The 26,661-nt window shown below is 44.8% G+C and overlaps 1 protein-coding gene across 1 annotated transcript; it reads left to right on the top strand.

Annotated features, from left to right (window-relative positions):
• The first annotated feature begins 390 nt into the window (after positions 1 to 390).
• On the top strand, positions 391 to 25,211 carry pdss2 (prenyl (decaprenyl) diphosphate synthase, subunit 2). The gene is made up of 8 exons (XM_079287334.1): positions 391 to 893; positions 8,257 to 8,391; positions 13,913 to 14,111; positions 19,250 to 19,324; positions 21,350 to 21,523; positions 22,193 to 22,324; positions 22,860 to 22,895; positions 24,909 to 25,211. The coding sequence occupies exons 1-8, from the start codon at positions 646 to 648 to the stop codon at positions 25,062 to 25,064; spliced, it is 1,155 nt and encodes a 384-aa protein (XP_079143460.1). The 5' UTR covers positions 391 to 645; the 3' UTR covers positions 25,065 to 25,211.
• Positions 25,212 to 26,661: the final 1,450 nt, after the last annotated feature.

Consider the following 26,661-nt stretch of genomic DNA (forward strand, 5'->3'; position numbering starts at 1 on the left):
GACCAGACTTCTAAATACATAATAATTGACTTGCTTTGTATTTCCACATTCATGTTGTGCAATCGTCCCCAGTGGTGGACAGGGACGACAGGTGTCAACCAACTGTAAACGTTTCTATTTGACCAAGCGAAGGGGACACTTTCTTCATCTTACACTTGCAGAATAAAGCACTGAAAACAAAGGAATGTATTCATTGATTCATTTCACGTTCTATCAGAGTGGGACTTTGACAAAAGACAAAGCAATGTAAAAGTGTCTCACTTTCTAACGGAGTGTCGTCAGAGGTGCTCTCCTGCTTGATATAATGGGGCGTGTCCTGTCGGAATTGGGCGTAAGCCGTCATTACGTTGTCGACGACGTAACGTCTTACGTATTTAAAGATGGCAGCTCGCAGTAACCGACATGTCTTGTGTTGTGAAACAGCTCACTGTTCGCACCGTGACAGTGGGTTAGTTCCTTTATGATAGCGGATTTTACGTTTTAATGAGCGACACTAATGCGGTATTGGTTAAGAACATGTCACACCGCTAGCGGTTTGAATCTGGAGATACGACTTTAAGATGGTGGCGGGCACCTGAATGGCACTGTAATCAACCTGCAACCTGTCTACAAACTACAAAAACAACATTACAGTCAAGAGAGAACATGTTTCCGGCCACATGGTCACGACTGTCCTGCAAGGCTTTGTCCAGCCGAGGACTGAGGACGCAGAGTGTGCTGGCCAGCTCCGGACCGTCGGACTGGGGTAAAGTGGTCTCCGACGCAGAGAAGATCGTCGGATATCCGACCTCCTTCATGAGTCTCCGCTGCCTGCTCAGCGATGAACTCAGCAATGTTGCCATGTACGTCAGGAAGCTGATCGGGACGCGACACCCTTTGCTCAACACTGCAAGGTAACACTGCTGAAACTGAAACGGTGCTGGTTTATTCCCAGCTGCGGCTCGGGGCTGTTTCCCCCGTGGAGGAAACGCCACACCAAACTACAGTCACACATCTGGGGAAAAAACACGACTCTTGTCTGTTAGGAAAGTTTCAAAGATAGTTAATAATGACTTTTTTTATTTTAAAAGAGAAGATTATTGTTTGAATCAAGACATTTTGGCATGAATTTAATCCACCAACCGAGAGTCTTAATAAAATATACTTTAATCTTGAATCTCAGTGAATGCGTATTAAAGGCAGTAGCACTGAACAAGATGAGGATAACTAAAACAAACTGCACGTATGACATTGTGTCACAGGTCAGAGTGGTGTTCCATTATTACTGGAGCTCACTCTAACTTGTAATCATCTTTTTCACTTCTGAAAATGTTGCACTGATGTGTCTACTCAAATCCCTGTGTAGCCACTGTTTAATGAGAAGAATAAAAACATTCAGGTCAAACGTTTTTTCCACTGCCCTGTCATTGTGTGTTGATATTTATGTTGTGGCTTACACACAAACAAGCACACTTGACCCCACCTGAAGCTGTATTCATAGTATCCCCTTTCATAATTCTATGGAGTGATCTCGTGTGACGTCACAGTTTAGCTGTCGGCCATGTTGGAGTACACACAAAGCCACTGGCATGCACGGCTGAGTCGCATAACCTATCGGTGGTGAACTTTTGTGCTGTCTTTGGTTGTGGCAGCAGAGCTGTTAGAGACAAGAAATCATTCTTTCGTTTGCCAGCGGTCATTACACATCAAGGAAATGACACGAAGGAGCTATCCAAGCGACGTCGCGAGAAATGGCTGTCACGCATCTCTCGAGATATAAAGGAATGGAATTTGGCGTACACTCGAGTATGTGCGGTCACTTTATAAGTGGTCAGTGATTTTATTTACAAATTCGTTTGTGAACAGTATTTAATGAAGGAAATATAAATTAAACTTTTACATGAGAAGGTTACCGAAGCTTCATCGGCCCGTGACAGCAGTCGGTACCAGAGACGTGTCGAGCGTGTACAACAGGCGAAACACAGAGATGCAGCCTCAGCATTGCTTGATATGAGTTTAACGTCTCGTATATAACGTATATAACGTGTGTATGTGTATATATATATATATATATATTACATTACATTACATTACACCGATGGATGAAGTTAGGGGTTAGTTTAAAGTTAATTCCTACACACACGCACACAATGACATGCATGTACAATGTAAACAAACACACGTGTCTGTTTGCACTGAGTAAACATTGAATATTGCTAAATATCGGACCAGATCTGTATATATTTACTCTTCCAATGACGAGATGAGAATTCTCGACGACCGTTGCTTTGACGTCTCGGACCCATCCACTGACAAACTGATTATAAGCGTCGAGCCCTTTGTAGCACTCCAACTCGTCTTTTGTGTAAGGACTGGTGGTGTTCACGAGATACGTGTAGATGTTGGCGTAGTTTACCGATGGAAGATAAGTAGGATCGGCACTGAAACAATCTGCACTCATCGTATAGGGATCCAAGTTACCAATAACCTTCAATTTGGCCAGGTAGCGAACCTTTGATGCACTATCCAGTGATTCAAAGTATTGTATTTTCGCCGCACTTCCTTGTTTACTCGCCGCCATGTAGGATCTGTATGTACTCCAACATGGCCGACCGACCTCGTAACTAAGGAGATCGTGACGTAGGTGAGACCACTCTATTGACATGTAGGGAAATTGTTTGTAATCAATATTTCTTTTTCTCTGTCAAGCAACAACCGCAGTCAGAGGTTGGTGTATCCGAAGGTAGCTTTCAGAAGGCGCGTTGCGTGTATTATTGTTTGTGATAAATGGACCGTGGTGTAACCGCGGTTAAGATCAAGTTAGAAAATGCGTTGGTCTTCATCAGACACGGCGAAATGTATCCTGACACGTTTCACTCACGCATGTCACTCACACGCTGCTGTTGTTGCAAACGTCTAACAAGACTGACCAGACTTCACCGTTGGAGCCGTGCTCCTAGGAATTCATATCAAAACAGCCGTCATCATTTCATAACCGGGGCCGAGCAATACGACCAAAGTCTCCTATCACAAACTAGGTCACTTTAACACCTCGATGACAATCACGATACAGCATGTTTTCTGGTAATTCAATAAGTATACAGTCTATATGAAATAACCGCACGGTTTCATATACTCTTGTGTGAGTTACTAATTGATGAATGAGAAGTGCTGAGTGTTTACGCGTATCATTTAGAACTTTCGTGCAAAATAATCCGATTATCTGAGAAATTGAGTTAGCTTGTGCTCGTTGTTGTCAATTTAGACAACGTGATGGTGTATCACGATATCTCATCACAGGATTTCATCACGATCTGATCATTTAAAAATATAATCAATGATCATATTTAATTATTGCCCAGCCCTATTCGTCAAAGCTCTCTCACAAGCAACGATACAACAATGTCAAAACATTCCTGTTACAAGTGTATTCAAAATCCTACTTACGGTTATTCAAGCACGGAAGTATTAGCTGTACAATGTACTTAATGTATCAAAACTAAAAGTAGTGGATATATTGTAAGTGTTGTAAAGTTGCTAGTTTGAACTATTTCATATGTACAGTTAGCTACTTTAGTCCAGAGGGTCACAGGAGAAACCTGAGGGATCGTGAGACGATTAATGGGAGAGGAAAGAAGAAAAAATTATTTAATTTGCTTTTTTATGTAAAACATTGTTTTTAATGGAACATTTTATTCTGAAAAGTAGGCCTAACTAGTAAGTGCAGCAAGTAGTGATGTAAAATTAAATAAGGGCAGCAAAAGAAAAAAACACGACTTGGTCCTTTTTGTGAATGCTTCACTTTCAGAGAAAGATTTTCTTTTTTTTTAAACGTTTTTTTCCGTTATTAAGGGAAATACTCTACATTTCATATCGCCTGCATTCAAGTGAAAAATAAGACTGTTTACTGTCTCCCAGTCGCCTCTTTTTTTTCAGTATAAATCCACTAAGATTAAATGTTCCTAAACCGACTCATGGCCATGCCATCTATATGTCTTTCTGTCCAGTATGAAGCGATATTTGAGCTGATTTGTGATGCAACTGCAAAGCCACAATCGTGTGTCGATGGAGGAGCTAGAACAGGTGACAATCGTCTAAATATCATCCAATCGCTTTAGGATGGGAGTAGCCTGCAGCTCTCATGTGTTTTTATCAAAGAAATCAAGGAAGTCTGAGCACCGAGGGAAGAGAGCGAGGAGAGAGTCCTCAAACTTCATCCAGACGGGTGTGTTGGAAACAGGAGCCCAAGGGTGTAATAACCTATACACCTAAATCTGATATGACAATCCATTTGGGTGTTGTAGCAGGGGGGGGGGGGGTAGCATAGCTCTTGACAGTCTGACTCCTCACTGTCAGCTTTGGTTGGCTGGTTCGTATTTCCCACTGTGTCTCCGCCTCAGACGCGCGGCGGATACAAATATCCACAATAGCAGACAGGCAGACCCTCGTGGAGTTGGGTTTCGGTGTTCCCTTTCCTTTCATTCTCAAAAAACTGCAGCTCAGCTAACTTTGCCCCAAAGTCTGGAGTTACAGCGACGGGGACCGCGGGCCCGGGAGGAGAAACTGAACTTGCTTTAAGGACAGTCCTTGAGAGTTCGACTTCCACTAGTGTTTCCTTCCAGCGGTTTCTTTTCTCACCGTTTCCCTCTGCGATCTCGATCTTCGATACCTCGATCAATACTGTGCCCATTACGATTAGTTTTGAATGGAGCCTAACTAACCTGATTATTTCGGCCACTTTGTGGACATGAATGAATGCTGGAATCAAAGATCCCCTCCAGTCTTGAGACCTATGAATGGCTTGGGTTTTTTTCATCGATGCCAGACCAAGTTGAGGAATATTTGCCGCGGGGTCACTGAGCTCCGTCAAGATGTCACAGGTTACGAGGTAAATTGTTGCCAATCGTCAGCCTCGACACCAGGGGCGTTTCTAGGATTCAAAGAAAGGGGGGGCTTAGCCCCAAACGGAGCGGCATGTTTTTTTGGGGCCTATTTGGGGCAGCAGATATCCATTGTTTCAGACAGTTCATAGATTGGTTCAGTCAGAAAGAGTGATTTTGCTCTGTAGTTTTGCTTGCATTCAGTATATGATAACACGAGAGACAAAATTTCAGGGTCATAGTGAAATTTGACAACACAAATATGAACTTTTCTCAAATAAAGAGGGAGATCATTTTCCTGCTTGTAAAGGAAAGACGGATAAACTAGCTTTCATATCCGCGTCACTCCCAAATCCTAACTCTTAAAGGGGCCGCACACAATGGATGGAGAATGGACCTGACAGTGTCAACTTTTGACTTGTTTTATTATGAGCAGGATTGTAATTTGAAGGGGGAGAAAACATACAAACCAGAACGCACGCACATATGTAGCATGTGAGAGTTATAAATAACTTGTCCATGTGAGAAACAATAGTTTAATTTAATGACGTCACCAAAATAAAAATAAAGATTTTCTTTTTTTTTTAAAGCCAATAATGCCAAATTATTTGGGGGGGGGCTGAAGAACATTTAGGCCTAATGACGCCCCTGCTCGACACGTGTTTACAAAAACAGTGTGCCCGCTTGCTTCACCATCAACTTTTTTGATTTTACATCTCAATATTAGCTTTAAGTTGTTGCTTAATCATGCATATTAGAAGTTCTGCTGTTGTTGCTTGTGCCGTGCACATGCAGGAAGAGTTCTTTCATTGACTGATGGAAGGTCAAGAAAAGCAATGGAAAGACTGCTAGCACGCAAACGTGGTCGTAAAGCGTGTTTTTAAGATATGATAGTAAGATAATACACACAATGCATTTTGGTGAGTAAGACAGAATATAAACAAAAGTCGAATACAAGAAAACTCCACAGGGCCACTTTTCGAAAATATTAGTTTACCATTAAAAAATAAATCGCTGTATCTGCTTAACAGAAACAAACGCCCCCTTACTGCTATGACGTTACGCGTAAGTGCATAAATCTCAGAAGTGGAACAACCAACATCGTTTGAAGAAAACTATGCGGTGGATTCTTTCCTTTCGCTAAATGTGTTTTCAGAGCCTTTTAAAACCAACTCCTTGTTATCAGGGCCTTTGCGAAGTGTTTTCAAGGCAGGAGGCACATTCCCTCACCATAGAAGAAGAACCACCTGCTGGACTCCAGGCCTTTTGGAGTCGTGAGAATCAAGTCCTGGAGACTGGAATTAACGCATCATGACCGTGTATAAAGTATCTGCAATGCACAGTAGAGACGAACGCATTGCTTAAAATCTGTCCTCAAGGAAAAGTGCAGGCGTATTGGGCACATTCATTCTTCTTTCAATACCTAAGAGGCAGGCAGAGGATCAATACGCCACCACACACACACACGTTTGCATGCATGACTTCTGGCCCCTGCACTAAAGTTCCTGAAATTCCTGTGCTGCAGATCAGAAGGCGTGGTGACCTGTTCACAACCCTTTTTAAAAGACAGCAGCCCATTTTTCTCTCTCGCTCTCGCCGCTCTGAAGCCCTTTCTGTCTCTCGTTCTCCCACACCATCCTTGCCCCACCCCTTTGCGGGAGGGCGGTTGTGATTGATTGATGTGTGCTGGTGTGGATAGTGACAAATATTAATCATCTGCCACCGCCAGGCCACTGGCTAAACCGGACTCTCCACGGGGAGAGCCGCTTCTCTTCAGCGGGCGATGTTTCTGCATGCTTTCCCATTGAGCACAAATTTTGATTGACCATAAATAAATCAGTGATTTAAGACGGCCCTGCATGATGTCAGCTGTATCGTAATATAAAAAGGAACAAAGCTTCAGGGTATTTTATTTCTCCCTTTCAGCACCAGAACACTGAATCACTGGTGTGTGTGTGTTTTTTTTTATTTCCTATCATGTTTTCTGGCATTCTCATTTCTGTCTGGCCTCTCTTCCCTCCATCTTTCTCCGGTTCCCCTCCCTCTCGTCACGCTTTATCTCTCGCATCCACTCTCTGCCTTGGGTTCCTCCGCCTCCCCTATGTGGTGCAGGGGTGGGTCAGAGAGTGTGTATGGGGGGGGGGGGGGCGGTGTCTGGGCATCGAGCGGAGGTGGGGGCGTGGCTGCCTGTCTCCCTCGGAGCCCCTAACGAGAGCGTGATTCATGGCACAAGGGGCTCCCATAGGGACGGGATTAGAGGTGCTCTGTCTAACTGCTCCCCAGAGAGACGAAAAGATATTTAATCTGCCCGCCACGCAGGCAGCCACCTCCGGGCTCCGTGTGCGTTTTCATGGGTGTGTTTTTCTGTCTGTCCCCCCACACACACCAAGCCCAAGAGACTTATACAATCCTACAGCAAGACTGATCAATTATCTTCTCGTATTTGTCATCTTCCATGCACTATACATTCAGCTCAACAGTCCTTTTAACATTTAGTTTGCACTGTGCCATCAAGTCGCAACAGTGTTTCGGTTGCTTTGTTCCTTTTCATATATATATATATATATATATATATATATATATATATATATATATATATATATATATATATATATATATATATAAAAAAATTAATTAAAGCTGCTGTAATCAATATTCTTCTGTTAACATTGGCTCAAATACCTCAAAGGAATCGTTCATCGTGGCAAACCCACAGAGGATTATCGGCCGACTATGCGGCTTCTCTCGACTCCATATAGCATTTCACCGTCTCAACTCGTTGTTTTTGGTGTTGTCACTTGTTAACTTTACCGTTTTGGTTCAGCCTCACTGCTCTCAAGTAGTAATTAATTCGCATAATTATTTGTGACACACTATTAGAACCCACGTGGTGATTATCAGCCTTTACGTTGCACACACGAGTACCTGCTGTGAATTGCATTTTTTAGCACAAAGGAGAAAGAGAGCCGTACTTCAGGTGTAATATGCTAGCCGACGTTAATTCCCTTCTATTTAAACCACGTAGCTGAATGTGTCCAAGCTGTTCCCGGCTCTTAAACATTGCTCATTAAAACGGGCCAGTGGAAGCAGGTGGAACTGGAACCGGGCACTTCACAACAGATGGCAGCAGGGTGTCGGGAAAGATGTTGGAAACTTGAATGCTACGTGTTGATCCCGTTGTGTTGAAGTCCTTTGCTGCTCAGAGAGATTGGACTACACACTGCCTTGTGTTCTGCAAACGCGGTGGCGAACTTTGCATTCGGTTGTCGAGGACTACGAGGAAAACGTTTTTCCTCCAGAGCTCATGGTGGATGCTTATTTCTTAAAGTATACAGTTGAGTTAAATGACATGTCTTTGATGTTTGTACTTCAATCTACGGCTGCTACTTCTTTGCAGGGGCTACGTCTATGACAGCAGGAGCAACCTCCAGACGAGGGGACTGATCGTGCTGCTGTTATCGAAGGCGGCGGGGCCGAACCACGCGGCCTCCGACCTCCTGCTTCAGGACATGGTCAGCGGCATCTACCCTAGGTACAATAACCTGAAGTTACCGACGGCAGGAAAACAGTTTGCAATGTTTGTTTTACATTGGTTTGAGGCACAAGACGGCGAGTTAAGGACCACGGGTTCCATGTGTGCGCTGCAGCTTTGCCAATCGCTAATTAGATCAATCGACTTTCCAGTACGCTGTTCTTCTGGCTTCGGTTTTTGGTTTGTTGATGTTTCTCACACTTCCTGACATCTGCCACCCTCCCTGAACACTCCTGCATGTTTGACTTCACAGCTCTAAGCTGGTGCAAGTGTCCACATCGGCAGGATGCACTGATCAATCTTCCTCCCATGCAGGACATTCTCTAAAGCCTGGCCAATTGTAAAAAAAATGTAATCGTTCGCTATTGCATAAAAAAACAAATATCAGAATATTAAGCCCTTGAAAATGTTTCTCAAATGCTAAATGGTGTCCACCAACGTTACTCACGGCTTGGGCATTACGGCCGTACCGTACCACTGCTGGTTTTCATGCTGGTAATGCAAGTCTGCAGCTGTTTTCTATCCGTAACCACACGCGAGCATAAAAATTCCAATTCTCATTGTACTGTATGTGCTGCTTTGGAGAAAACAGTGGGCAGTAAACATGTGTTGCATTGCGTTGTAGAGCCGTAAATGTGCATGCCAAGCAGAGCGAGAAAGGCGATGCCGCTTTCGTCCCTGTTACATGGCTGCAGGAGGATAAATAGTGAAATAAAATCCCGGTGTCCACCGTGTCCTCTGTGGTCATCGTGCATATCAATTTCTGTAAATGAAGCACTGCATCATCTTGCGAATATGATGGCATGTGAGGGCGATATAACCACAGCTACAAGATGGGATGTTTGTTTAAAATGATTTGTCGTATTTAGATTGTAGCTAATTGGGGAAAAAAACGTTTCAAAAAGTTCTTTCAGTTTCTGCTTTGTATTCATATTGTCTAACAGTTACATACATTAATATATCGGCCTTAAAGTGTTATCCTTATTGGATCTGGATTCAGGAGCAACCTCCGCGTCCGGAAAGTGTCTCGAACCTGTATTCTTTCACGGCCCTCATTTTGGTTCAGATGGAAAAATCTCATCGACTATTAGACGGATTGCCGTAAAATGTGACACTCATGGTCCCCAGATGATCAATCCTACGGCCACATCATCTAGCGCCAACAACCGGTCACAATTTTCACTTATCCAATGAAATGGCTTTACGTCTACTAGAAATACATTTAATAAACAAAACCGAAATGTACAGACATTCATGTTCCTCAGAGGATGAATCCTAATGCCGACGGAAGGGATGACTTTTCTCTACGACCACCACAGGTTGACAATTTGTTTTGTTTTGTAACATTCTGAACTTTGGTGATCCCCTTACTTTGCTTCTAACACCATCATCATGTCCAAATTTCACTTTGTAACATTCTTTGAATTTTATTTTATTTTTTACAAAATGGGAATGTAGTTTGTTTTTTTACAAACCTAATGACATTCCCATCAGCCTCGACTGCGCTTTGTGTTTTGTGTTTGCATGCTTGACTAAATTGCAAATAATTTCTGTTGGCAGCAAAACATTTGCCATAATTTGCAATGAATTAGCTGTGATTGTTTTATTTTTATTTTTTTATTCTGACACCACCTTCTGGCTAATTATTATATTTACTTCACCACAACTTCGAAAAAACTATTGATGATAAACTTCTTGGTTCTGAACAGGGGGCGCTGTAGACTCTTTAGTTTTGTTTTCACATAAATGAAAGGACATTGCTTAGTGATCTGTCTGGAACCACAACATATATTGTTTTATTTATACAGAATCAAAGGTGAAGTGTTGACAGTGGTATTAATGTGCTGCTGTTAGAATGCTTCAGGTAGCACCCCGAGGGCCTACCTTGCTTTTTCACAAACATTGGCTACAACCATGCAGCTCAGACCGGGGATGTGTGCCAAGCGCTTTCCAGAAGTGACTGCTGTGTTTGGCGTGGCTGTGCGCTGGTTGCCTGAAAGGCCTCTTTCTTACTGCTAGCTGGCACAAGGCACACGTGTGCTGCGGAGCCGTGTCCGTGCAGAAACATCCTAATATTAGAACGAATTTGAATAACCCCGGGCGCCGCAGAAGCGCTTGAAGTCCGGTCGGTTTCACGGCCGTGAGGCCGAGACTGCGTCGCCAGGTCGTGTCTCTCTGCAGGAGGAGTTCTTACGAACTCGCCTCATGTCAAAACCAGGCGCTCGCATCGCTGTGACTCTGGATCACTGAATCCAACAAGCAGCATTCCCTCACTCATGTGTGATGGATAGACCACACACACAGAGCATGTCTTGATCACCTCATTTGCACTATCGTGCTCGCTCTTTCTCTCCCCCACCTCTCCCCGGGCTCATTAGCACCTCAGATGGAAGAATGGAGGGAGTTGGGCTGGGGCGGGGTGGGTGGGTGGGGGGGGGTGATTGAAACCTCCGGGGGATGGTCTCCTCCCTCCTGACAGGCAGCATTTGTGAAACATTTCCCACTCTACTGCCTGACACTAATGATTCATAAAAGCACCACCATGATGGAAGGATGAGTAGATGGATGGATGGATGGACGGATCTATAGATGGATAGATAGATAACACACTCTCACAGATAGTGCAACTATTACCCACCACACCTCTTAATTTCTTGTGACAAATGAAAGCCGTGCCAGCGAACACATCACACAGCCGGTCTGATGGACAGGCTGCCTCTTTAAATCACACAGGGGGACGCACTCACATCCGCAAGGCTGCGTTTGATGGCGAAGGCAGACTGCGGAGGGAGGAAAATGGAACAGAGCAGTTAGGACAAGGGGCGTGGTGAGGGGCGTTGCACCTCGGCAAGATGGCGTCGGTTGCTATGCAACTGGGCACCAAAGCTATTTATACACCGGCCCCCTTGTCCCCCTTTTTTCCTCCCCAAGCTCCACTGTTACCGATCAGGAGTGCTAGATTGGAAGCACAGCTTTGGGATGCGGCTACACCGGGGTTCAACTGATTTGGGTTTTTGGTGGCTGATACTTTAAGATCAAAAATTCAAAGTAATTCCAAGGGTTGTGTGTTTGCTTATATTTGCTCGTTCATGTTAGGGTGGGTTTCTCACACATGTCTTCCACATGATCATGGGAAAGTGGCCATTGAATCAAACCAATAGATTTCTGATCTCTCCATTCACCCGATGAATTAGTTTGGAGATGGGACTACCGTATGTATGCTGCAAGACTATATTAGATTGTCCCCGTGGCAGATTTTACCATACTATTTATGCCACCACAGCTATCTTTTTTTAATATCTTTGGGTGTATTAAACTCTTTTAAATTTTTCAAATTAATGATTAGGCGGACTGCTTCATGGCAATATCATTTTTAGGATTTTTGCAGCATTATGATGAAGCACCCGGATTTATCATTTGGTAAATTTGCCAAAACCATGCACCACCATCTGGTTCTTTTAACCATAAATAGTTTCTCAGTGGCTTTCTCCATAAAATGTACTATATTACAATATAGTCTATAGATATTGCAGAGGGTTGGATCCACTGCTTTTCTGAAATAAAGATGATAAATAAAAGAGAACTTTATAATCATAAATTTCAGAGGAACTTCACTATTGCATTCGTGAAAAAAAGTGTTGTATTAAGCCTCTTGCTGCTCCAGAGGGAGCTGTATGAAGTCTGATAAATTGCCTCGTGTGATGTCACTTGAGTCAGCGTTAGGGCCCGAAGACTACACGTTTGTAAATGAAAACAATCTAGTGTACTAGAACTCTGTAGCCTGCTGCTGATCTCTGCTTGAGGCTAGCGACTCACGCCGCTACTAGTGGCACACCCAAATCTCAAGCCAAACCTATGGCGGGCGCTTTGCATCGTGGGAAATGTAGGCGCCAGGTTCTGACAAGGAAGAACAGTGCGTGGAATAAAAAAGACTATATCTCTGCATTGTTTTCGACCCACTGTTACTTCTACAATCTTTTAGGAGCGTGATGCTTAATCGAGGGAGTGCTCTTTAATTGTTTAATTTCATTGTAGAATATTGATGTAGAATTGAGACCACAGTCGGCACCAGTTCCTGATTGCTTTATAGGGCTATCTGCAACAAGTGGTCTGTGCTTGTCAGTTTAGTCAAAGTCACGTAAACCGTGTTTTCCACCTTGATAGATCGTCACAATGGAGTGTTGAAGTGGAGCCAAAAGCACAAGCAGATGGCAGATTCATCAGAGTATTAATTCTTTTTAGTTTTCAAGTTAAACAACCAAGTAAACGGTCAGAAGGCTGACCTCGACTTTTGGTACATTTAAAACGTTAGTCCTGTCACCCGAAATCAGCCACCGCTCTTTATCGCCTAAACAACGAGCTCTCCTCTTTTTAAAACCCGCCGAGCGTAGTCATCACTCCGAGGCGACTCGAGAAACACGCGGCCGCCAATCCATTCATTTCCTCTTATTTCAAACCCTGAACTTTATTAACTCTCATTCGGGGTGACCGTGTTGTTGCTCTGCGTCAGCGAGCTGCGAAACCAACCAGACAATGGATGTGATTGAGAGGCGAGACGGATGACATTATTGAATTTTAATCACATCTTTTCCACGCCAACGTCGAACACGGCAATTACCTGGCTACAAGACGAGAGAGAGAGAGTGTGTGTGTGTGTGTGTGTGTGTGTATTGGAAGGGGTTGGAGTGCAAGGCAGACGACTGGCTCATCAGGTTCTCACAGCGGCTGAAAGAAGGTCGTAAGTGGCTATCAGCGCACCCAACCCTGTCTGGATGGATCCCTCCTGTCGCAGCGTGGCGAGCTCCTTCCATATGGAGAGGGGCCTAATTATCCCCCACCAATGGCTGAATCAACATTTGATTATATCCTCCCTGAGGCTGCTCTGAAAGGCTCTATTCAAAGACCACTTTTATGCCTTCTCTCTCATAATCAAGAATGGCTGTTATTTGCTAATGATGAGTTTTAATTTCTTTTTTTAACACAACCCTCTCCCTGCACGCTGTGCGGCAAGACGTCTGACATATGTGCTAGTTTATGTCCTCGAGTACGCTGATTTTGACTTGAAAGGTTTTTAAATTAAATTGTAGCTGTTGAGAAATCGCATCTTTTTTTTAAAGATGCACATTCATTTATTCTTTTAAATTGTCTACTCGGTTAATGTTTCAGATAGCAGTTGGATGAACTGTGATGATCCCTGAGGAGCTGTGTTGCATATTTAAGTCAAAAAAAAAAAAAAAAGACTGCATATTGCATTTTGTTGACGAAATAGATGTTTCCCCTTTTGCTAAAGGGATGAAATGAAACTCTCGAATCCTTTGTCTCCGATTCATCCCTTTGTGGTCAGCACACCTGTACGTGATGCTGCCAATGAGTTTTCCAACCTGCGTATTTCACCGGTATAGACAATGAAAAGGTTTCTGTCAAAAAGCTCTCTAACCGTCAAGCCTCCGGAACGCCTCCCTTAAAATAAAAAAGCTGTGATTTTAAAATGCAATTCTTTTCTTTTTTCTCTGTTCCATAGCCAGCGGAACTTGGCAGAAATCACTGAGTTGATCCACACAGCGTTCCTGGTGCATCGCGGGATCGTCGATCTGAAGGGGTGGACGGACTCAGACGGCCCGCTGAAGGACATGGAGTTTGGGAATAAGATGGCTGTCCTGAGCGGCGACTTCCTGCTGGCAAATGCTTGTACCGGACTTGCCCAACTGAATAACACTAAGGTACCCGGTCTGTCTGTAAAACTAACTGTAGCCCTGTGAGACATCTGACCTGACAAAACTCCCGGCTGTCCAATATATGGAGCTGTAAGGTGTCGACCCTGATCCATACTTTTCTCGACCACATCCAAACTCACGCCCGCAACGATTATATATTGCAGAGTTCCCACGGATCATGGTATTTATGGAATAGTCTCTGTTTTTGAGAGGCATTTTCACAAAGCAGAGTACCCGCAGTGCAAACGTCCTCATCAACCCATCTGCAATACCTCCGTGTTTTTATTTTGTCTAAATCTCTGGTGCTCAGCATACATCAGTGTGATGTTTTTACACGGCACTTTCCAGAGATCCTTTCTCACTCAAACGGCAAAGCCACGGTGATTCCCAACCTGGCGGCTGCAAGATGAATCTGAGGGGCTGCGAGATGATCAGCAGGATTAGCATGGTTCAAGACCTCTGAATAACCTCCCATCAAATTCGTTCAGCAGCTCAAATAAGTCTGTTGTTGTCCTGCTGTTTCCTTTAGTTAGAGTATTGACCAATAAGAGTTTAGTTGGCCAAATGAATAATGGGGTTGAATCTTTCCTTCAAAGAAAGTTAGCCTAGCTGCATTCATGAGAAATAACAAGAGAAAAATGGCATCTAGCGTGGGTGAGATTGACCTCCAACCGATGGCTGTTTCTGCCAGTTAGAGAAACAATTGACCAATCAGAGTTCAGTAGATGGGAGTAAGAAAGGAGACGTCATTTTCCTACATTGCTAGCTAGCTAGATGAGTGGATGAGCCCGACACAGCTGTACAAAGGGGTTCTGTTGAACCTGTTTTGTGCTCCTCACGGTCAGCTTGGTCGTCGTGGTGCGGACGACAAATTTCGCACAATCACTGCCTGGGCGACTGTGCGCGGTGGGGTTCTGAGCATCGGGCCGCGCACCTTTTCAAGACTTGGTCGCACAGACCGCGTCAAAATGATTGACTCGGAGCAGCTGTCAATCACAGGTGTCACTCAGCTTTCAAAAAGTTGACTAGTCTCCCACAACAGAGCGAGGCAACAGAGGTCTGCTGACGAGACGTTCGCATTGTGCTGATCGCAAGAAGCATGAAACGGGGCTCAAACCTTAAATAATGGACGCAATGTGTTCAATGTCAGTAACACAGAATTTAAACAGAACTAGCAACTGCAACTTCCGTGTCAACTGACGCATCAGCGGGCACTCGCTACTTATCAGTGAAAGCAAAACCCAACAAAATAGCACCGCTCCCAACAAGAAATCAGCTAATACGAACGTCATTCTCTTTAGAGCTCTGAAAACGATCAGTCAAGCTGCCTGCAACCAAACATGTGTTTCCGGGCAACAACTTCAGCAGACGTTGCTTGGCAAGTGTCAGGACTTTGGGAACCAATGGCGTAGGTGGTACCGTGAGGTCTCATCTTTGTGAAAAAACACCTTTTCAGACACCGGCCTTGACAACAGCGTATGGTGGTCGATGTGGTGGAGGAGACACCATAGACATGCACACCATGGGAATCCTGCTTATTGAGTTCTCAGTTTTGAAGGCACGTGTGTGATGGTGGTCTCGTAAGTGCACCACAGATCATATCTGCTGCGCGGCCTGGTAACCCCTCGCTGACAGATACTGTCACCACGCTGCTCTGTCAGAATGCGGTTTGCCTGAGCGGATCAAAATAACAGTCTCTCTCTCCCAATTGTGCCGTCAGCCCCGCCGGCCCTTATCGCCTTCCCTGCAGCTTCGTCTTCGGCACTCAACTGGGCTGAGTTTATGTCCTGCTCTGTGGCAGCAAAGAGACGCCCTCCCAGAATGTGATGTAAGCGACATCCACGGTGCTTCTCGTGTCGGGAACATAGCAGGAGTTACAAGCAATCAACATTTCCTTTTCGTAAATTAAAGATCATTTCAAAGGTGTGGCGTTTCCGTTACAGTGCTAATTAGCTTTCATTGGGATTTGTCGGCGCTACAGTGCTATGACCAATAATTGTCAATCTGTGGCTGTGCAGCAAATTACAGTAATAGAGTCGATACTGTTGTTTCCCTGAAAGGATGGAGAAGAAACGACGACGCTGGGAATGAAAATGATGGCAGATCTGCTGATGACTTGAGCTAACGAGGATTTAATCATGCTAAGCGGTCATTCACAGCGAGCATGTCTGCAACTGGCTGAATTGAAGTTGGGGAGCGATCCGTCCCTTTGTGGTGCCTTTCATTGTCTAGGTGAGAGCGATGCCGTTTCAAAACTCAAGTGGCACCAAAACACCACACAGACTGTGCCTGAAATGATTAGTCCGAACAAACCTGCAGTGCTGTTTGCGGGAGTGCGACTGTAATCTGAAGCAGCCACAGGAAACATCCACACCAAAGTGGGTGTTGTTATTATTATTTTTTAAGGGTAATAAGGAGACGGACATCCGATAGCCGGCAGATACTCGTGTTTGAAAAGGTCAGCAAAGCAAAATGAGCGGAGGGCAAACCCACAGTCTGCGCCGATGCTCGTATTTGGCTGGGGTTTTGTGAAAGCTGTTCTTCGCTGCTTTATGAACAAGGAGAAGGGGGATTAGATAACTGCAAACAGGAATAAAAAAAGACCATCATACCAAGCTATAGTGACAGGAATGGGAAGTTAGGTCACTAAAACCCTTCCTTTTTGAGAGTTCATGTTGCCTTTTGTCCACGATTCATCTGTAGCTTTACCTCCAAACGGAGGAAATTGGGGGTCTTAAAAAGATTCACAGGACATCATCCATATTCTGTGTCTGTCGCCATAAATTGAGAAGACTAACTCTCTATTACTGGCCCAATCAATCAAGATGAAGTATTACATGCTGTAGCTATCGTGGTAATAAAGATTACACTCTGATGGGAGCCATCACCTTATGAGTTACAGACTTTTTTTTATTTTTAGAATGGTCAAAATCAAAACGGCCGAGGTATACTGACTTCTTGTCTTTAGTATGGGTCAAGCTCCAACAAAACACTACATTTCCCATGATGCAACTGGAAATCATTCATCACAAGACCCTGTCTCCTAAAAGCCCACTCATTTCAAGCCCAGCAACCCCAGTTCGTAAAAAAATAAAAAGGTTCCATCATCAGGGTTATTTTTCTGCAAAAGAGGTTTTGTTTTTTAAAGGGCGGCAGATCGTCATAAAGGCTGACTAGTCCTCCCCGTGATGAGTAAGCTGAATTCCATGTGTGAAATTCATGGAGTGCTCTTTTAAACACTACATCCACCCTGGTTCAGCTACTCGTGAAGAAAGACACATAGGTAGTTTCTGCTAATTGTCTGATATTTATAACTGGACCAGCTTCCAAAGTGTGCAGAGTTGGAGTCTTCTCAACGGATTGTCTGGCCATCTTTCCTTGCAGCTCGTGTGTGGTCATTGCCCCACATCGTTTTCATACACAGGATGACCGATGAGTAGTTCTTGCAGCTTTCCAAGTTTTCTCATAAACCACATTTCTTTTTTTGTCAGTGAGAGCGATGGAGATCATGTGTCGTGGCCTTGAGAGGAAACCTATGCCGCTACTTGTACAAACTGTAAAGTAATCTCACCGTGGTGCTCCGGTTTCTTCCCCCGCCCCCCCCACCACCCCACCCTCGCAGACCTGTCGGCAAAACACGATCTGGCTGGATTTGGGAATGGAGTAAGGGGGAGGCAGTGGGAGAGCATATCTGATACCTTCCAAAAAAAGACCCCCGCCGGCCCCCACTTCCCAAAGCAGGCAGAGACACCACATCTGGTAATACTGTAGGCACATTGTCCTTCCAGGTCTGTGGGCGAAAGCTCGGGTTTCCTCAATATTTTCCCCCGGAGGATTGGGTTACCCAAAGGGCACTGCGAGGCTGACGGAGCGGGCCAGCGTCACCAGACTTTTCTGATGAACCGAGGATGTCTGGGACGAGCTGAAGGAGCTCTGAATGTAACTCCATTCATCTGGACCGTACGGGCATGGCCTCCGCTCCTCTTTCCACACACTGCGGCTGTGAATGGAGGACGGGAGGGATCGGCTTCACCCATTCACTAGAGCCAGACTTTGAGGAATCATTTGAAAAGATGCAGCTTTTCTCCTCTGGTGGTTGATAAGGGGCCCGTGAGCGAAAATGTAGTCATGCATGCCCCCTGTAAGAGGAAATGAGCAACTGCAGTCTTAAACTAATTGTCCAGCCCTAAATTCTTATGTCGTTTTTTAGTCATTGCCCTTTTCTAAATGTATTTTTTAAGGTAGGAAGTTATGTATTATCTCATGTCAGTTTCCCCAAAAGCAGCATGTTTTTTCTTTGTGCAGTACATGGATTGACTTGTCCTGGGAAGAGTCTGACGATGGAAGAAGTGGTTATTTTTCATTTTTTGCTTCCATCGCTCTGTGCCTCTTCTGCAGAAAACCACCAATGTCTAGATGCTCTTTAAGTGTCAACATAATTAATAACACAAATCTGCAATGAGGAGAAAAAAAAAGGAGAGCAAAGAGTCGGATCATCGCTCCAAAACCTCGTTAACCCCTCTGCTCTCTGGACAGGGTCTCATTCGGTCTCACCATCTGGCTTTTTAGCTCAGTTTCAGCCCCTCGGACCGGAGAGACATCTGATCAGTCTCCATCGACAGGACTTCTCTATAAATACAGAGTCTAATGAATGAAGTGGAGCCTGGATCAACAGGAGCTCCGCTATACAGCCCGATAATGAGCGGCGGAGTTCGTGGCAGTTCACCTGGTTTCCAACCCCTCGTCTCACCTCCGATTTCATCACCAAACCAGCTGTTCAGATGATGGCCCGCGCTTCAATCGGGGGAAATTGTGTTGGTTTTTTTAATTAGAAATATCACTGATGAACCGAGCAGTGGGTCTGTTGTGATCGACCTCATTCACATCTACATTTGAGGAGTTTAATCGAGGCTGTTAGCCAGAGTGATTTATAACGAGGGAGAAGGTTGTCGGTTCAGTGCCCGAGTCCAAGGACAATCAACTGGACTGTTGATGGACATGTTGACTGTTGAGCAGATCGATCCCATTGTTCAGCTCTGTCTTACAGATGAGAGGATGGTGTGTGAATGTACTATAGTTGGATGTTCTGATAATGCTTTAAGATTGAGATTTTAACCCAAATGTGTTGTTAATCTGTTTGACAGGTTGTTGAACTGATCTCGAGTGCCATCGGTGATGTGGTTCAAGGAATCTACAGTGAGAATAACAGTAATGCTGAGGTAAAGCACCTGTTCTGCATGGCAGACTACACCATTGGAATTTTGAAATTGTCCCTTTATAAAATGTCCTGGGGGTCAAAGACAGTGAGCCAACATGAGTGGCTTAAGACTAAAAATAAAGGCATATTCATTTGCACAGCACGTTTCGTACATAAAGGTACTTCAAAGCAGTTAACCCACAAACAGACAACGTTACAAAACGTTCCAACCACACAAATGTAGATCAAGAATAACTTGAAGAAAAAAGCTGATATTTAATGTTGTTGCTATTGTGCTCCAAAACCTCCCATGAAAAGACCAAATCCATCCCACTAACAAGTGTCCTCTGTCTATCCAAAGCCTTTGTTGCCCAAAAGCTTTCAAAAAACACAGCAGTGAGCCACACTGTTGCACATATCCCATCCTGCTGCCTGAAATACTCACTCAGAGCACCACATGTGGATTAATCCGCCACTGAAAATAGTCCCCGACAAATGTAGAATTGACCTGAGTTTTAGTAACATTTGCTAGAAACTACAGCTGTTTCATACATCCGCCCCGGAGACAGCCGTGGCCAGAGACGGACTGTTTTCTGGGTTGTTCGTTCATTCTCGTAAATGCAATATCTCGGCATTGCATTGAGCAACTTTTTTCAAATCTGGCACAAACGTCCACTTGCACTTAAGGATGAACTGATTCGAATTTGGTGGTCGAAGGTCGCCGTGAGCTCACGATACACATTTTGGGCAATGACAACTTCACACAAATGTCTAACAGGAAGTGATGACATTTTGGACGAACACGGATGTAAACATCAATTAATAAGAGTCTTTCTAAAACTGACCACAGTGCTGTCAGTTACCAGTTTCCTTTTATTTGACTGTGCTGCTTTGGTTCTGCTGTAATTGACTGCCGGTGCATTTTTCATCCGTTCACCGTGTCCCTCAAACAAAGTTTCAATTCTGACCTCTTCTGTCGTCCGTTTCTTCTAGAAAACGCTTGAGGATTTACTTTTTCTCGATTATCAAGTCTTTCATATATACACATGTGGACAAAATAGTTGGTACCCTTCCGTTAAAGACAGAAAAACTCACAATGGTCACTGAAATGACTTGAAACTGACAAAAGTAATAATAAATAAAAATGTACTGAAAATGAACTAATGAAAATCAGATATTGCTTTTGAACTGTGGTTCAACAGAATAATAAACTCATGAAAATGGCCTGGACAATAATGATGGTACCCTTAACTTAATATTTTGTTGCACAACCTTTTGAGGCGATTCCTGTAACTCTCAATGAGACTTGTGCACCTGTCGCCAGGTATATTGGCCCACTCCTCGTCAGCAAACTGCTCCCGCTGTCTCAGGTTTGAAGGGTGCCTTCTCCAGACTGCATGTTTCAGCTCCTTGCACAGATGTTCAATAGGATTTAGATCAGGCCTCATAGAAGGCCACTTCACAATAGTCCAATGTTTTGCTCTTAGCCATTCTCGGGTGTTTGTAGCTGTGTTCTGGGTCATTATCCTGTTGGAGGACTCATGACCTGCGACTGAGACCGAGCTCTCCGACACTGGGCAGCACATTTCTCTCCAGAATGCCTCGATAGTAGAGCTGATGTCACTTGCCAAGACTACCAAGGCATTCTGGACTCATTGAGAGTTACAGACATCGCTTGATTGCAGTGATCGCCTCAAAAGGTTGTGCAACAAAATATTAAGGTACAGGTACCATCATTCTTGTCCAGGATATTTTCATGAATTAGTTTTTTTTAATTATTCTGTTGAACCACAAATTCAAAAGCAATGTCTGATTTTCATTAGTTAATTTTCAGTACATTTTTATTTATTATACTTTTGTCAGTTTCAAGATATTTCAGTGACCATTGTGTTTTTTTATGTCTTCAACAGAAGGGTACCAACTATTCTGTCCGCGTGTGTACATAAGCGAAGAACCCGCATGTAAGACTGTGTTGAACCGCTGCTGGTGTGCTCTGTGCAGTGCGAGCTCAAGACGCGCGGCGTCTCTTCCTCTGTTCGCCCTGCAGGAGGACGGTCCCACTGACTGCGTCGACGTGGCGGCGTGGGAGGAGCGCGCCTTCCTGTCGCACGGGGCGCTGCTGGCCAAGAGCTGTCAAGCTGCGATGGAGCTCGCCAAACACGACAAGCGGTCACAGAGATTGGCCTTCACGTACGGCAAGCACATATCACTGGGACACAAGGTGAGTCTAACGTGATGAGCAAAGACCAGGGAAGTTTGTCTGCGGAGGACAAATGCATAAAGGTCAACTTTCACAACAGTGGGCTACTTTTTGGGGTAATCACAGCTTTGTTTAAAGACCCTAAAAGTGTAACTTCACATCGTAACTGATTTTCATACAAGAAATATGTGGGGGGGGGGGGACTGGCAGCTTTGTTGGAATGTAATTATTCTTTCGTAGATGGAGCAGTTTTTGACAGTGATTCACATTTCGGTGAGAAACATACACATGTTTAATGTGCAGCAGATAATGGAGACGCTCTGACATCGCTCAAGGTTCAGAGGCGGTATCTCATTGATGCCAGCCTAAAGGTCACTGGTAAGAGTCTCAGTGCTGTGGTTCGTACGTCCTCTCCTGCTGTGGCTCCCTGCAGCTGCCTGTCTGCAGGCCTCAGTGGCTACAAGGAATCTCAGCACGGGACGTAACCGCAGCGAGTTCTTCTAAGGACGGCCGTCCTCACCAGGCTAGCTGTTCAACACGCTGCTCATTGACAGAGAGTCGGAGAGTGCACGCTCACCTGTTCACGCTCTCACCGCTGAGGCTGCTTTAATTGGCGCCCGGGAAGTCACAAAGTATGAGCTCGGCCCGACTGTCGTCTGATTGGCCAACGCGTCTCTGTCTCCTCCGCAGCTGAACTCTGACCTGCAGCCGTTCGTGAAGGGCGACGCGGGAGAGCCGGCGTCGTTCCGGTTCAGCGCCGCCCCGGTGGTTTTCCACCGCCAGCTCGTCGGCCAGGAGAGATGGCGTCAGCAGCTGCAGCAGGTACGAATGGTCCCGACTGAAGCGTCTCAACAACTGTTTGGTGGTTGTCCGTGTTCACCTGCCTACTTTAACAATCTCCTGGCTTTTCCTCTTCAGATTGTCTGACACTTTTTCTGCTGATATAACCTGTGAGAATTGAAAATGAATTATGAGCGTGCCGCCACCAACATGCTGCACCGAGTTTACTCAATGCCAGCAACCTGGATTATCAACACACTTTCGCCTTTAAATGTAGAAAATAGTGATATTAAGGCTTTAGAGGGTTTGGAGCAAATGAATGGTCGACTTAATTCCTGTGTTTATTTGTTTGATCCGACTCACACTTTTCTCCGTTCATTAAAACACTTCATCTCGAGGAGAATGACTAATTGGGCTTTTGAGACACACTGTAGCAACAGATTTAAATTAAGGTTGTTTTTTTTTTGTCCGAAATTCTTGACTTAAAGTTTGAAGTTCTTCAGTTTCATCAAATTGTAACTCTTTAAAAAAATGATCACAATGTTAAGGCAACCTTACTCTCTCTTTTCTCTGCAAGGCAACAACACTGAGGAACCAGCTGGATTACTCAAAGGTAAGCCCCCTGGTTCATGTATTCCTCTGTTCACAATGCAGCGTTACCCTTCGTGTTGCATTTTCCAGTAAGATAGCGCCGTTTTTCATTGTTTTGTTCACCCGTCTGCTCACTGGCACGGCATCTGACCGAGAGAAACAGGACGTCTCCTCACTGTAACCCATATCAAAGTTGAGACATGAGCCTCCCAAAGTCAATGTGTGAGGGACGAGGGAGGGCCGACAGGGGTGCAAGAAGAGACCGAAGCTACAGGGGAGGGGTCCGGTGGTGTCGCGGGGGTTATCTGGTCCCGACTGAAACCGGAGCGGCGAGGATCGGTTACCGAGGCCTATTTGCGGAGGAGACACTCAGGCTCTGGGACAGTGGCATTGTGAGAGAATCTCCTTCAGCAGACCTGTCGCGAAAGGAGACATGGGGAGAAGTTTGAGGGGAAGGAGAGATGAGGGGACAGCGAGGAGGAAAGCAGAGAGCAGGACAGAGGGGAGGGATGTGCTTCTTTTTTTTTTTGCTTTTTTTTTTTTTTTTGAGAGAGGAAAAGGAAAGACCTTGAACCCAACTTTGCTTTGATTCAGCGCAAAGATGGGAATGCGTAATTAGCGGAACTTTGTGAACTTTTCTGGCATTCACATTGATTTAGCATGTGCTTTCATCCAATTAACTCTGATAAATAACCATAAATCTTCACAGATACTTCTATTTTATACCGTTTCTCAGTCGTTCTCTTTCATTCCCAATTAGAGAACAACCCCAAAAACAGACTTTTCTTGAGTCCACATTGGTTCGACATGAATAATCTTTTAAAACATCAATATTTTTTGTACTTGTAATACAAGAAAATGTGACTAAATGAAAGAAGTGAGGAGGACACACCTGAAGTCTTCCAGCGTCTTCAACCCATTCACTGACTCATAATGACAAGTCTGTGTGTAAAAGAAATGACTCAAGATACAAAAAAGGAAAAAGACTTGTTCTAAATATTGATTAGAGCTTATGGAACAGAGGAGAATGTGGAACACTAAAAGATAACATCAAGTTAGTGATGCAGAACAAAACAGAGTTGAGAAATAAGATGGTGGAAAATGTGGGTGAAAAATCATCTATTCTAAATTGAATAAGCAGCCAGTGTGATGCAGAGTTTGACATTTCTTTTTTTTTTTAAAGAAGGAATGCCTACGGGGACTTTCACCTCCAAAATGTATGAGTTATTACGCCCCCAGCAAAAAGATGTCCCAACACACCAGCAGTAAGACTCGAGGAGACTCCCAAATCACTCCGTCTGAATACTGAAGCTGCTGGTTGGGGCGGCTCTGACTTGATGTTTTCCACTTCCTCGTGTATGTTGTGTGTCCCAAGCCTTGTGTACACACACACACACACACACAGACTTTCTCCAAATGATCAAGTTCTCTTTTTGAGATTTTATTTTAAACTAGATACAACATTTAGAAGTAGCATATTGGTATTCAAATCACTCACAAATGTAGGCAGTCACACCGGGGGGGAAAAGGAAAAAGTCATCACAATCTCTTGACATCGTTGGGTGAGCAGGGCATTTTAATTTCCCTGCTTTGCACTTCAGTGCAATTTATTACCTGGATTGTAGCAAAACCTGTGATCTGGTGCCATGATTAGGAGACTAAAAGAAGGACCGGAGAGGCTGCGAGGTGCCCGGGTAGAACCTACAGAAGTAACATGAAATCCAGCACTTCTCCCTTCTCACCGTCAGAAATGGCCTTCCAATTGTTCTTATCGTATAACTCTCAGCGATGAGTCTGAAATGTTTCCCTTGTCGTTAAATGTAGTAAGCTGCCTCCAGTGGTGCCGGGGGCAGTTTATATGAGTGTGTTATACAATGTGATTTCTGTTTTGTTTTTCTCTTCTTTGCCTCCGAACGATCCAGTCACTTTCAGTGTGCGCCAACTTCACCGCGGCTCCCGCCGGTTTGTCGTGGTTGACGGGAGCGACACCGACGTGACAGGCTAACGTGTTGTTTTTTTTCCATCCCCCTAACAGCTCTTGGTGTCAGTGAAGTCTGAGAAAGGCGTGAGCTCAGCGGTGGACTTATGCTGTTACCATGGCAACAGGGCTCTGGAGGCCATCCAGGCTTTCCCCTCCTCCGAGGCTCGAGCCGCCTTGGAGAACATCGCCTTCGCCATCACCAAATTTTAAACCTGGACACACACACACACACACACACACACACAGTGTATTTGTCTGCAGAGGCAACAGGTCAAGAACCACCGAACAGTTCAAAAAATCAACTTCTCACGTCTGGAGAAACTGCTCTCCTCTGCTGTGGATGACTGTGTGCAATGCAACGGCTATACCCATAAATGGCCATCATTAAAAAGAATAAAAGCACATTACTTCAGCGTCGTGCATTGTGTTGCCCTCCGACACATACCCTACCTCTCTTTCCCTGCGGAGAAAAAAATATCACACCAAGCTGCATTTAAAAACCTGCCAGTTTTATTACCACCTCGCTTATCAGCCGAGGCACATTCCAGGCAGAACGCAATTCAACATGTTTCGCAGAATTGTCATTCATCTGGAAAATGGGTCACGAACGACAAATGATGCACCAAGCAGCGCGTCTGTATTTTTTAGAATCGCCCAGGTTCACCCCGCTCATTACTGCACACCTCAGATGGTAGCTGCTGGATGTAGCGGCTCCAATCCGGTTGTAAAAATGTCCCAGAGTCATGTTCTACCAGGTATGTGCTGCTGCTGATAAGCACAGCTGCAAAAAAAAGAAAAGAAAAAAGGTATTTTTCTAATGGGGGTTTGGCGTGGTATTCGCGCCACGGCGGGGGGGTGGCATGAATCAGGAGTAATGTCATCTATGTTGCCTTATTATGTCCGTCCCCCATTCCTGTATATGTGATCCAAGTCGACCCAGGGGCGGGGAAAGGTCACACAGTCTCTCCCCTTGGCCCAGCCAGTGAGCGCGTTGAAGCTCCGCCAAGCAGTAATTATTAATGAAGAGACCTGAGCAAATGGACAGGAAATGCAGAGGTATTGATTGGGCCGGCTGCCCTGCTCCAAGCCGTACAGGCTGGCGCCAGCCTGGTGGCCTGTGGTTTCCCAGGCTGCTGTCTGCAGAGGAGGGGGTGGGGGGGTGTAAGGGGGCAGCAGCCACGGTGTGAAACCAGGCCACCGCTGGCTGCTGTCTGTCACATCCAGGCCACACCTGAAGGACGGAGCACTGAGCTAACAGAGGATTCTGGGTCGCTCTAGAGAACAGCAGCGCATGTCGGTACCACATCAGAGCACGCTAGCTATCTAGAAACTGCCCATCCGTCAGTAACATCGCAATTAGTTGCAGGTTCCAGATGAAACTGTTCCTCTAAATGACAGGAAACGCCTCCTGATGATACATTTATGGTTTTTAGCCATGCTAGCGATGTGGCTCTAGGGTCCACCACTTTGGTCCAGGCTGAAAGATATCAACTGCATGACATGGATTCATTTCTATGTGACGTTCACAGTCCCCAGAGGATGAATCCGACTAACTTTGATGTAGCTGTGCCTTGTGGCCGGCATGGTAAAACAATATAGCTGCTTAACATGAGCATGTTTTGCTGTGTCAGTTTGAGCCCGTTAGCATGCAACTCAACCAAGGCTCTTAGTCTTGTTCATTTGATGGTTCCCCAAATACAACTTTAATAAACTTTGCAGTTGCAGTCAAGTTGTACTGCAGAAAGCAAATTTTAGTCCTGTCCCTCAAAACTTGTTTACATGTAGTCATAATGATCTGATCAAATAC

This window comes from Melanostigma gelatinosum (genome assembly GCF_949748355.1).
Source record: "Melanostigma gelatinosum genome assembly, chromosome: 16".
Classification (NCBI taxonomy): Eukaryota; Metazoa; Chordata; class Actinopteri; order Perciformes; family Zoarcidae; genus Melanostigma; species Melanostigma gelatinosum.